At 36.7% G+C, this 13,107-nt stretch overlaps 1 protein-coding gene across 3 annotated transcripts; it reads left to right on the forward strand.

Moving 5' to 3' along the window:
* Positions 1–481: 481 nt before the first annotated feature.
* Positions 482–8,542, forward strand: LOC131022630 (serine/threonine-protein kinase TOUSLED). Of its 3 annotated transcripts, XM_057952154.1 has the most exons (17): positions 482–786; positions 1,026–1,266; positions 3,273–3,362; positions 3,531–3,758; positions 3,914–3,964; positions 4,099–4,206; positions 4,351–4,395; positions 4,656–4,768; positions 5,155–5,221; positions 5,498–5,564; positions 6,181–6,278; positions 6,355–6,534; positions 6,695–6,905; positions 7,104–7,368; positions 7,617–7,671; positions 7,777–7,938; positions 8,129–8,542. In XM_057952154.1, exons 2-17 carry the CDS (start codon positions 1,033–1,035, stop codon positions 8,222–8,224), a joined length of 2,070 nt encoding a protein of 689 aa, XP_057808137.1. In that variant the 5' UTR covers positions 482–786; positions 1,026–1,032; the 3' UTR covers positions 8,225–8,542. The 3 variants fall into 3 exon arrangements, with proteins under 3 accessions (XP_057808137.1, XP_057808123.1, XP_057808131.1); XM_057952148.1 differs by having other exon boundaries at positions 489–1,266; XM_057952140.1 differs by having other exon boundaries at positions 488–1,266; positions 7,777–8,542.
* The last annotated feature ends 4,565 nt before the right edge of the window (positions 8,543–13,107 follow it).

Here is a 13,107-nt window from a genome sequence, read left to right on the forward strand (position 1 = left end):
TCATAGGTATTTAAATGGATACAATGATCGAAAAAATAAATACAAAGAAAAAAACAAAAGCTATATAAACACGTCATAAAATGAACACCACCTTTGCCAGAGAAAATTACCCACGCCACTGCTAGAGAAAATCTATGAGAGAGAGAAAATAATGTACAAATAAAAAAAAATAGAGAAATCGCAAAAGATCTAGAGAACAGAGAAAAAGTTGTGATTTAAAAATTGACCAAATGAGATAGATAAATATGTGATTCAAAGATGGTAAAAATAAAGAAAATTTGGTCCATTTAACTCAAAATTAATCAAAATTTATTTAAATTATATTGATGGATACCTATTGATTTTTGTTTTTTTATTTAACAAATTTTGCACTATTAACACTTTATTATTTTATAAATTATAATTATAATTATAAGTATAATCCACGCATCTCTCTCCTAAACTATAAATCTCTTTGCCCAATTTATTTGTCACACAATTTCCAAAATTTGATGACCAAATATGTAAATATCATCAAATTAGAGCTTAACCGCAGTCACACCACCTCCACTTCCACCATTTCACAAAATTTAAAAATCTTCCGTTTCAATTCCCTTTCGCCCACCATTTTTTCCCTCTTTTTGGCTTCTGCGCATTAACTCAATCTCCCAGCTCAGCTCTGCAAAATTTCCGCAAAATCGGAAACCCTAAGCCTCTCCGTTTCATGGAATCTGTTTTTCTATATCCTCGCCGTCTTTCCGCCGGACTCACACACACATGAGCATAGAGAGAGAGGCTTAATTTGCTGTAAGAGTTAATGTATCATGAATTAATGCTCTTTTTGCTTCAAAGTGTATTTGGAGAAACCGCTTGATTCATCCAAGCATTCAAAATTCATCACTTCCTTTTCTTTTCTTTTCTAATTATAATTTTTTCCCCCAAATTTGGTTGCTGCTGCTAGCATTTTGTCAATGGCTTAAAAATTGTGAGCTTAGTCTCCCTTGAATTGGCTACAATTGATTGAGAATACTTGAATTTTTCAATAGACGAGCAATGTCGGACGACATGATCTTGCATTTCTCTTCCAACTCTTCGAATCAATCGGATCAGTCCTCCAAGATCGCGAAACTCGAAGCGAGATTGGTGGGCAAGGCTTCCTCTGCAGTTTCCGCACAGCCCCAAGTCCAGGCGCAGCTGAATTCGTGGACTGTGCCTGCGAAGTTTGGAGGTGCCTCGGATGGTCTGGCGGACTCTTTAGTTGATAGCGATGATTCTGATGATGATGATGTGAGTATTTGGATTTGACTTCTAAGTTATAGTAATGAATTCTGCAACAGATAAAATCTAAATTTCACAAGTTCTGGATTCTTGCATGTTTATATAATTGGCAAAGAATTTGTGACTATTGATGCTCAATGTGCATGGATTGCTAATGGGATGTTTATTGTTTTTTGTATCGTTAGCAGCAAGAATAAGGAGTTATGGTGGGATGTTGCTGGATGTGATTCTGCTGTATGTGTTTATATAATCGTATTTTGGGAGTGAGTATTTTCGTTGGGAAATCAAATTCATTTTGATTTGAATGGGTAGGTATTAATTGAAAAGCACATGGAACTGTACAGTTTTGGTAGACATAAATGTAGTTTTTGCTAGTGCAAGATATTCATGGGTTGGCTAAGATGTTGGATCGTTTAGAAATCTTATATTCCTATTCAACACCGACAGTGTTGAATTCTTATGGCGATGAGATATTTAATGCGTATTGATCTCTTCGAGTGTCTTGAAGACGAAGTTTTTTGTTTCGTAATCTTGATTTCTAATCGTCTTATAAAGTGTGGATCCTTATTGAGGTGAATATGCTTTCAGCATGTGTCCATGAGAACCAGAGATTGTGGTTTAGTTCGATAAGTTAAAGTGAATGTAGAAGGTGGCATCCAATTGTGAAGGATATTGCCAATGCATTGGCTTATGTAGAATTAACTACAAAAGGATAAAGCTAAACAAGGAGAATGCTTCTAGGTTGCAAGGCTCTGAATAAGCTCCTAGACTCTCTCTCTCTCTCTCTCTCTCTCTCTCTCTCTTTTTTTAATTAAGCTCCTAGACTCTCTTAATGTTTAGGAATTGGTATATAATCCAAATCTCTGGATTTTATCGACTTAATCCAAAATACATCTATAGACATTTTCACAATGTATGCATAGTCAGCAAAGTCAGTTGTAGATAAACTCGCATTTTGGAGCTAGTTGTTTCTAAGTTCAACCAAAAGGACCAAAACCATTAACTACGATGGTAACAATGACTACATAATGATAATCATTTGTAACTGCTAACTCCAAAGTGTAGTGGAGGAACTAAGTGAATTGTTAGAACATATGGCATACTCATGCCTATGTCCATAAGCTACTTCAAAGCATATACTGAAATAATAGCAAACACATGTCATTACCAAAGTTTCCAAATTCCATTAGTCAATTAATCAGAACACGTTTTTATGGCAGTATGTATTCATCCCTGGATTACCAATTGATGTATTTCTATAGAAAGTTAAAAATCATTCCAAGGAGAAACACGAGTCATAATAGCATGAAACTAGCCATATCTTGACATACTATGCATCATGCTACCATTAGTGATTTAATTCTCAATCTTCTGGAGATATTGCATGTTGTCATGAAGCTCATATGACAACTCTTTTACTATATTCACTTTCCATAGGAAATAGTGGGCTACCTTAACAACTGGGGCGGACTGCAAATCGCAAGTATAATTCAACTCATAATACTTAGTAAGCTTATAACACACATGTAGGGTATATCCATCAACTTTCTTCACGCACTCAATCAACTCTTGCAACATCTATCTTGGCCAAATTTTATAATTGATCGAGCAGCTGGCATTTATCTCAAACTCCCTCCTGCTTTATGCGCAATGAAGATAGGATTGACAGCTAATATATTTTTTTCTCTCTCGTGAAAACCCTCGCATTCTTGTCTCGACATGTTCAACTCGGTTCGGGTTTTGAAGTGGGGCCAATGAAAAGCTGGTTAAAATGTGACATGGAAAAAAGTTATGCTCAGAATGCCACTTCTGCACTAAATCCTGTTCGACAAATTACTGCAACTTAAAAGCAACCAGATTCTTATTAGATTTAGACTTCTGCTTTTCTTGTTTTTGCTTTCCCTGGAATCCCTGCTTCTTGTGGTTTACTACCTTTATTCATTACATCTTGTTTTTGTCCTGTATACATTTAATCCTTTTCTTTCTCAGTTTGACTTGTTCATATCATGTGGCAGAATGGAGGAGCCTATCTCATACAAGCTAATACTCAAAAGCGGCGGAAGGTTGATGAAGTCTGTAGCCCCACTTCCATCGAACAAGTTGAGGTGAATACAGTTTTTTTGTTCTAGTCGACATAACGTGATTTGCTGCTGAAACATTTCCTTCCTTTTCCTATATTACAAATTGCCTGTTTCATTATTTTTGTTCCTTGACTTATTAATTGTTTAAAACTTCCTAATTTTCCTATTTCTTTGTTTGTCCTTCTCTTTTAGGAAGGTAATATTTCTGGAAGTACACAACAGGCGCCAGCTGATGCTCGGTACAAGAATGCAGAACCAATTGATAACAACAAGCTAGGTGGTGATGTAAATAAAAGAAAGCAAAGTCGTGGTCGGGCTACTACTTCTTCTGGTAGGGGAAGGGGTTCCCGTGTTAGTGATCAGGCAAGAAATCAGAGCATCTCTCCGTCAAATGGCCAGGTCGAGAACTCCCTTTGTAAGGTATGTCTATCATGTTAGTGCTTCATTTGTGTGTTATGACATATGTGCAGCTTCTGTCATCACACACAAGTAAAATAATTTTCATTACTGCTGTTCTCTAATTACTTTAATGTCTATCGTAAATTCCTAACTCTTTTGTTTGTCTGAGTATGCAGGATGGATTCTTCAAAGAGCAGCTTGGGCATGATGGTCACACCTCAAGAGAGGTTTCAAATTGTGTTAATTCTTTTACCCTGTCAAAATTTTAAAATCAATGTCATCTGTTGAACCTAGATTTCCTGGAATTACTAAAAAAACTTCCCCAGATATTTATTTTTAGCATTGGTTTCAAAAATATTAGGATGAAGGAACTTCCTTACGCGCAAAGGTTGCAGCAATGGAGGAAGAACTGAAAAAATCACGTGAAGAGGTCTCTGATTCCCGGGATAAATGTGAACGACTAGAAAAGGTTGTTGGTGATTTCTCTTTATTATGTGTACTTCAATGTCCAAAGTTGAAATTATGATTGTTATATTGATATCATTAAGTGTAGTTTCGTCCTTCAAAGTAAATCCCATCTTTACTTGCATGTATTTTTTCCTTTCTTGAACAGGAGCTTAAAGATATCAAAGATTATGAACAACAGATGAAACCAAAGGTATGCCTTCTCTAACCTGCACAGATTTGGCTTGTGATTCTCATATTATATGTATTTTCTGTTTTGTTTTACACTAAGGCAGTCTCCTTATATGTTTAATTTTTGAAAAGTCAAAGATTGAATTTCACAGAATAGCATTTGTAATGTGTAAGGCCTGATTGTGATTCTGATTTGCATGACGTGTGTATTTAGCTCCTTCTAGAAGCTGAATCAATGTTTTGAGCAAGTAGTTATTTTCTTTTATTCTTTTTTCAATGCAGAGAATGAAAGTGATATCTGATTTATTGATATCTGTATCAAAAGCTGAGAGACAAGAGGCAAGGATGAGAGTACGCCAGGATTCCCTGAGACTTGGCAACATTGGAGTGGTCAGGTATTTGTAAATAGATCTGGGGTTTTCAGAGGGTTGTAATGTACCACGTAGAGACTAGAGATTGTTTCTTCCACTTGTAAAATTTTAAGGATATTGAGGTCTGAAATGAATGCTGGAGATCTATAGAACTTTAGCTAGATTCACGAAAAGCTCTGGATTGGTTTGTCTTATTTGTGCTTAATATAGTCATAAAAAATAATTACTACATGCTGGTTGGATTTTTAACGAAAATAAGTTTGAATCATTGCAGTATTATTTTAGAAGCTGGATAATGAGTTTCTATGCTGCGTGTCCTTAGATTTTCTTTTTGTTTATCACTTGTGATTTGCAATCTGTATCATCTAGTTATTTATTTCCATTCATTTCGTTTTCAATGAACTTGATAGAGCTGGCACGATCATATCTGAAGCGTGGGAGGATGGACAAGCCATGAAAGATATCAATGCCCAACTTGTATGCTCTTCCATGCTTTAACTGATTCATTTATTGTTATTGTTCTTATTTGTGTAATATGCCACATGATTCTTGGATTCCAAATGAGCTCATCATATCCAAAAGTTCTTATGATGTTATTGACAAGTCCGCAAATGTGGCCTTGTATTACCTCTTAGGGAGCATTGGTTCATTACATGGTGTTTCCAGTGAATGTTTGGTTCCATTTACATAAAAGACTTTTATCATACTCAGCCTGTAATTTTTTTGCCTTTTTAATTGTGCTTTTATGTGCAGAGGATTTTGTTGGAAACGAAGGAGGCAATTGAAAGACAGAGGAAATCTCTGAAGAAACGGCCAACAGGTAAATATATTCATCAAATGTTATGCTGCTCTACTTATGGGTTGTCTCAGTGTACGTTGGTGAGATTTTGAGGTGATCCAAATGATTTCAAAAGACAAGTTAGTTTTAAGTTGGAAGAAGGATCTACTTTTGTCCTATTTTGGTGGCAGTTAGACAAAATCTCGTTAATGGTCTGGTAAATTTTGTTCCAAAAGTGAGAAGCACCCAACAACCTACACTGTTGGTGTTGGGGAAGGAAATTCAAACATTCTTTTGTCTTTTTTTTTTTCGTGTCGGCTGTAGAGATGTCAGGTGCAGTATCCTCTATAAACATCCTAAACTCTATTTACGCTGTTTGTGAGCTGTTTCTTAGTTTTCTTCATGGACCCCACTGTTATGCAACCTCTGTATTTATTCTTTTTGTGCTAGAAGGATGTTATAGCACTGGAATTGAACAAGTATAATTTGTAAGTAATCCACTGTTAATCGAAATCTATGTATCATATAGATATAGGGCATAACAGCTTTTTCATTTATTTTATTTTGTTTTGTTTTTCTTCTTCCTTATTGTATCAGAGTTGTTTTTGATTCTTTTCCCTAGTATAATGAAAACTATGGCATTTTTTCTCTCTTCCAGACAAGGGTGAGGTAGCTGATGCAGAGGGTGGGGTTCAGGAAGAAGATATTCTCATGCAGGATGAAATTTTCAAGTCTCGTCTAGCCAGCATCAAACGGGTAAGCTTGTTTCTTCTTTTACTTCTCCCTTTGTTTCTCCTAATAATTTCATAATTTGCACCCACACTGTCTCTAGGAGGAGGAAGCTGTAATGCGTGAAAGAGACCGGCATGAGTTGGAAAAAGGAAGATTAATACGTGAAATGAAACGTATAAGGGATGAGGATGGCTCTCGTTTCAACAATTTTCAGATATTGCATCACCGTTATGCTCTCTTAAACCTTTTGGGCAAAGGAGGATTTAGTGAAGTTTATAAGGTCGGGGCTATGTTTGTACGCTTGATATCTTATCAACCTTCTAAAATCCCAGTACATGCAACTTCATAATGTGAAACTATGAACTTATTTTTCACTCTATATTTATAATAATGAAGATAACAATCTTATACTGTTGTCTGTTGGTAAATTATGTTCGCAGGCTTTTGACTTGGTAGAACATAGATATGTTGCCTGTAAGCTACATGGTTTGAATGCTCAGTGGAGTGAAGAGAAGAAGCAAAGCTATATACGGCATGCGATCAGGGAATATAATATTCACAAAACCTTGGTCCACCGTCACATAGTTCGGCTTTGGGACATCTTTGAGATTGATCACAACACATTCTGCACTGTCTTGGAGTATTGCAGTGGTATGATTAATTATACTCTCGCTATATCATTATCATCAATTGATCATATTTTCCTGAAGATGGGATAAATATTGAAGGAACATTATTATCCTAAGGATATGCATATTATGCATTACACATTCAATACCCTTATTATGATTGACACTTTATATAACTATATAAGTGATGGTAACTTTTAGTTTTCTCTCTTCTTCCCAGGCAAGGATCTCGATGCTGTTCTTAAAGCAACACCGGTACTTCCAGAGAGAGAAGCTAGAATTATTGTGGTCCAGATCTTTCAGGGCCTTGTTTACCTGAATAAAAGATCGCAAAAAATTATTCATTACGATTTGAAACCTGGAAATGTTCTATTTGATGAATTTGGTGTTGCTAAAGTCACAGATTTCGGTCTTAGCAAGATTGTGGAGGACAATGTTGGATCCCAAGGCATGGAACTTACATCGCAGGGTGCTGGTACATATTGGTGAGTCCGGATTAGTTAGCATACAAATTCCATCATTTGCTTTGCGGCTTTCAGGTGCCATAGCCATTGATGTGGCTTTCGAATTTCTTGATTAATTGACCCTCTTTGTGGAGGCCGCCACATCAAAGTTTCTATACCATCTTATGAGTTATTTTTTTTTTCTCTTTTGCACAGTTTTCCTCTACTTCATGTTTTTTCCCTTTTATTTCTATATTTTCCGGAAAAATATCTAACACTGATAATTCCAGGTATCTGCCTCCAGAATGTTTTGAGCTAAGCAGGACACCTCTAATTTCCTCAAAGGTCAGTAATTTGAGATTTTTTCTTTTTTGCTTTTATCCTTTTTATTACTCCATAAAATTGTGATATTTACGTTTTACCATCTATGCAAATGGATTTGTTATACAGGTTGATGTTTGGTCTCTGGGTGTCTTGTTGTACCAAATGCTGTTTGGCAGACGGCCTTTTGGGCACGACCAGAGTCAAGAGAGAATTCTCCGTGAAGATACAATTATTAAAGCCCGTAAAGTTGAGTTCCCTTCAAGACCATCTGTATCTAATGAGGCAAAGGTAAACCTTGCATGTCCTAGCTCAATGTTGTACAATGCGACGGATCTCTTTCTTCTATTCCCCTGTCTATATATTGCTATAATGAAATTTGCACGAGAAACGTGCAAATGAGAGAATATATAAGTGGCCAGATACGTTTATTGGTCTTGTTTCTTGATAACTTGAAACATTACGTTTATTGCTGCTGCAGGATTTTATTCGCCGTTGCCTAACATACAATCAAGCAGAGCGACCCGATGTTTTAGCTATTGCTCAAGATCCATACCTGATTTATACAAAGAAATGACGGCGGCACGGCTCGGAGCTAAGCTGCAGACGAGAGTGTCTATGGCAAGAAGTCTCCCATCTTGTTCACTTTTTGAGGACATGAATTCAGTGAAACTCGGAAAATTTTGTATATTGGTAAAGCCTATATGCTTCCATTTTTTTGTTTCTTCCTTCTTTCTTTATTTGGTTTTTAGGGGGTTGTACCCTGCTGCTTGTAAGGTTGTTCCTTTAGACCATTTCTTTTTTCCGTGTAACTTCAATTGTATGTGATGGAACCACATGTTTTTGTATTAACGAAAGCATGAAAGAGAAGAAGAAATGGAAGATTGCAGATGTATATATGTTTGCCAGGTTTCTGTCTCTCTATTTCATCTGGTTAAATTTCATGCATTAGCTTTGAGGATCTGCATGTAGAAAATTGTCGGATGATTTTTTAGGAATATTTTTGATTATGTAATTAAACTCGTAATAGTAGAAAATTAATGTGTAAAATTGAACATTTATGTAAGTGAAATTAGTGAAAAAAATACTCATAGAAAATATATACATCAGGAGAGTGATGCATCCAGTAAAATTTAAAATTGGGTTAAGTATTAAATAAGCTCCTAACATAGAGACCCTTATTACGTATAGATCCCTATAGTCGAGGTTGGTCCAACTAAACCCACCCCCAAGTTACTTAATTTCTTACAATCAGGCCCTCTGCCCTAATGACGATTTAACGCCGTCTGTTTTCATATTTTTTTTAATCGTTGGGCCCCACAATTAATGTAAGCGCGGTTTTTGTTAACCACCGATGCCATACGAAACGTTTCTTCATCCTCTTCCCATTGCACCTTCATCCGATGAACCAGTTGATTTCAGAGGCGACGAACAAGAGGAAGACGAACCAGTTGAGTTTGCCGATCAAATTGCGATCTAGGTAAGTAGTAAACATTTAGAGCATTCAAAATTTTTGGGGGAAAAAATTGATTTGTTGCAGAGCATGCAATTTTGTTGGATTTGAGAATTTTCCTAGTTTGATTTATTTTCGTCCATGCAATGGTTGAATGTGAACTGGTTTTTGTTTTCTTATTCTTTATGTTGCAAGAGTGTGCGTTTCGTTTTTAATTTCTGGGTATGGAAGACGGACTCTGAAACTGGACCATTGATTTATGACGGCTATAATTCTATTGAAATTGAAGAAAACTTAGATAACATGACTTATGATCGTATATCTGATGAATTTTCTAAGTGTTATGATACTAAACCTAAGAATGTGTATGCGTTATATGAAGATTATAATATTGAAAATGATTTAGTGCTACTTAGGAATGATGAGCATTGTAAGAAGGTCTTTGATTATCTTGAGTTACTGGGAGCAGAGGAAATTCTTCTGCTTGCTGACCATGAAAGAGATCCTATGCCCCATATTACACATTTATCTTTGTTTGATGAGGAAAAAAAGGTGATGAATTAGAGGATGTACATGGGTTGGAGATTGCAAATGATGGTGAGGGGGTTGATGATGCAGAGATGGGAGAAGGGGTAGAAACATGAGACACTGGGGTAGATGGGCAGGAGGGTTGTGATGAGGAGATACAGGTAGAAGTAGGGAGATGGGATGAATTGGAAGAGGATAATGCTATAGGTGTTAATGAATTAGGAAGTGAGAATGAAGATGATGATTATGATTACACATCCACTGATCCTTTAGGTGTGGGTACTGATTTAGAGACTGACTCTAGTACCTATAGTGATGCCATGACAGAGAGTGATAAGGAATTAGTGAAGCAGGAAACTATGGTTGGGTTTGTTGACCAGGGTGATCAAGGAAACTTTGAATTAGGTATGACCTTTGCAGGGGCAAAGGAGGCTAGAGAGGCTTTTAACACATATTCTGTGAGATTTGGGTATAGCCTTAAATTTTTAAAGAATGAACCTAAGAGAGTTAGGGTGGTATGCATTAGTGAAAAGAGTTGTCCTTTTGTAATTCTTGCCTCAAAGGATGGGGATACAGAGGGCTTGATCGTTAAGACATTGGTGGCAGAGCATACATATTGTAGGCAAAGAGAAGTGCCTAGTGCTTCTCAATCCTACCTTGCAAATTATTTTAAGGATGCAATGTATAGAAATCCTAGGTTTACAGCCAAGGATATGCAGGGCCATGTAAAGAGCACCTGAAACTACATGTGAGTTTGGGTAAGTGTAAGAGGGTTAAGAAGACAATCATCACCACGTTGCAAGGTAGTTACAAAGAAGAGTTCAATATGCTTGTGGGCTACATTGAGAAGGTTAAAGAGACATATCATGGTACAAAGATGGAGTTTGCAGTTATCTAGGGATGAATTGGCTAATGGCGGGAGGGTATTCAAAAGGATTTTTGTGATGCTAAATGCTTGCAAGAAGAATTGGATTTGGGATTGTAGGCCTCTGATTTCATTAGATGGTTGTCACTTAAAAGGTGTTACCTTTGGTTGCCTTCTCACTGTAGTGGGCAAAGATGGAAATGATGGTGTTATTCCTATTGCTTGGGCAGTAGGGAACAAAGAGAACAAACATAATTGGAGTTGGTTTGTCAGTTGGCTAAAGTAAGAGCTTGAGCTTGGCGATGGCTCAACAGTCACTATAATGTCAGATATGCAGAAGGTAGTTCATTTCTTATTAATATGCAGGGTTTATTATTAAAAAACATCGTACATACTTATTGTTTGACTTAATATTTTGGCAGGGATTGATGGAGGCAGTTAAAATTCAAATTCCAGAGGCTGAGCATAGGTGATGTGCAAGACACATCTATGCTAATTGGAGTAAGAAGTGGAGAGGAGAAGAACTGAAAAAGAGGTTTTGGATAACAGCATGGAGCTCATTTGAAGAGGAGTTCAAACTGAGCATGGCCAAGATTAGCTCAATCAAAAAGAAGGCTGCTGAGGATCTTCTACAATATCCTCCACATAACTGATGCAGAGCATATCAGAGTTCAAGGTGCTCTACTTACATGGTTGATAATAACACCTCTAAATCTTTTAATTCTAGTGTTATAGATGCTAGTAGGGATGTCAATCGGGTCAGCCCACCGGGTTGCGGGCCAGCCCTATCGGGTTCTGGGTTAATCGGGTGCGGGCTAATCGGGCTGAAGATTTTGTCAGGTTATAAATTTTCAACCCTAATCCTAAATATTCGGGTTTCGGGCTAGCCTATCGGGCTAGTCGGCTTAAATGCGTAAAAATAAAATAATCATTTATATTTTATTATTTTTAATGTTCTAATGTATAATGTACAAAAGATATGTAGAAATCAAAGGTATAAATTGTATAGCAAACATGAAATGCAAAAATATAATATATTGAAAAAAATATCAAGATTACATAACATATAAAATAAGTTGATAACAATAAAATGTTCAACTTTGTTAACGAAAAAACAATAAAATATCCAACAATAGTTTGAATTCATAGAATCAAAGCACCTCAAAAATACAGAAAAGTGAAATGATAAGACTTTATAATATTTTGTCATTTTTTTATTTTTATATCTAAATATTTAATATTAGTATTCGGGTTTCGGGCTAGCCTATCGGATTAGTCGGGCCGACCCTATCGGGTGTCGGGCTATTTGGTTACGGGCTAATCGGGTTGTAACTTTTATTGGGTTGAAAATATTCAACCCTAACCCTCTCGGATGGCGGGTTAATCGGGCCAGCCCACGGGTTTTGGGCTAGATTGACATCCCTAGATGCTAGGCATAAGCTCATTATCAGTATGCCTGAGGATATTAGAGTCTTAGCCATGACTAGGATTAGGGCTAGAAAGGGTAGTGTTAATACTTGGAAGTGTGACTGGTCTCCTAACAACATGAAGTTATTTGAAATAGCAAAAAGTGAATCAATGTCATGTAATGTGATATGGAATGATGAGGATGGTTATGAAATAGGGGAAGATGAGGATAAGTATACTGTGTCTCTAGATGGGAAGAAGTGCACCTGTAGGATTTGGGAATTAACATGTGTTCCTTGCTGTCATGCACTTGCTGCAATGTATAACTCTTCCTTGGATCCTATGAGTGTTATGTCCAACTGGTACCACAAGTCAAAGTTCATAAAAAGCTACAAGCATTCCATAAAGCCTGTTCCAAGTATGAAGTTTTGGAAGGTGAAAATAACTGATGGTATAGAGCCTTCTCCTGTGGAGAAGAAAATTGGCAGACCTAAGAAGATGAGAGTGAGAGCTCCAAATGAGCCTAGGAAGACCTATAAGTGTTATGTCCAACTGGTACCACAAGTCAAAGTTCATAAAAAACTACGAGCATTCCATAAAGCCTGTTCCAAGTATGAAGTTTTGGAAGGTGAAAATAGCTGATGGTATAGAGCCTCCTCCTGTGGAGAAGAAAATTGGCAGACCCAAGAAGATGAGAGTGAGAGCTCCAAATGAGCCTAGGAAGAGCCACAAACTATCAAGAAGGGGTCGAAAACAACATTGCAACATATGTAAGAGTGAAAGCCATAAAAAGGATAACTGTCCTCAAAGACCATCTAAGGTATTATTGTACAAACTGATCTAACTATTAATACATTATTTTTCACTAAGTGATTCATTTGCTTTCATATTTCTTAGCTGACACAAGGTACGCAAGGTTCTAGCTCATCTCTGCCTACAAAGTTGAAGGCAAAGAGGGGTGATAAAGGCATTGTACTGTATATCGATCCTGAGAGTTGTAGGACAGTTCTAAATGTAAGATTCCGCAAACTAATTGTTCAAGTTGATTCTTCATTCATCTCTTAATAAATATTTGCTAACACCAAGTTTTTGTGAACTATAAAATAGCCCGGGATGTCACAGTCAGTTGTGATAGATGAGGGTACCCCCAGAGAGCCTGACCCAAACACAAGATTTGTAATTCCAAATGAACAAGAGTTAAGGAAGG

Source organism: Salvia miltiorrhiza, chromosome 1 (genome assembly GCF_028751815.1).
Source record: "Salvia miltiorrhiza cultivar Shanhuang (shh) chromosome 1, IMPLAD_Smil_shh, whole genome shotgun sequence".
Taxonomy (NCBI): domain Eukaryota; kingdom Viridiplantae; phylum Streptophyta; class Magnoliopsida; order Lamiales; family Lamiaceae; genus Salvia; species Salvia miltiorrhiza.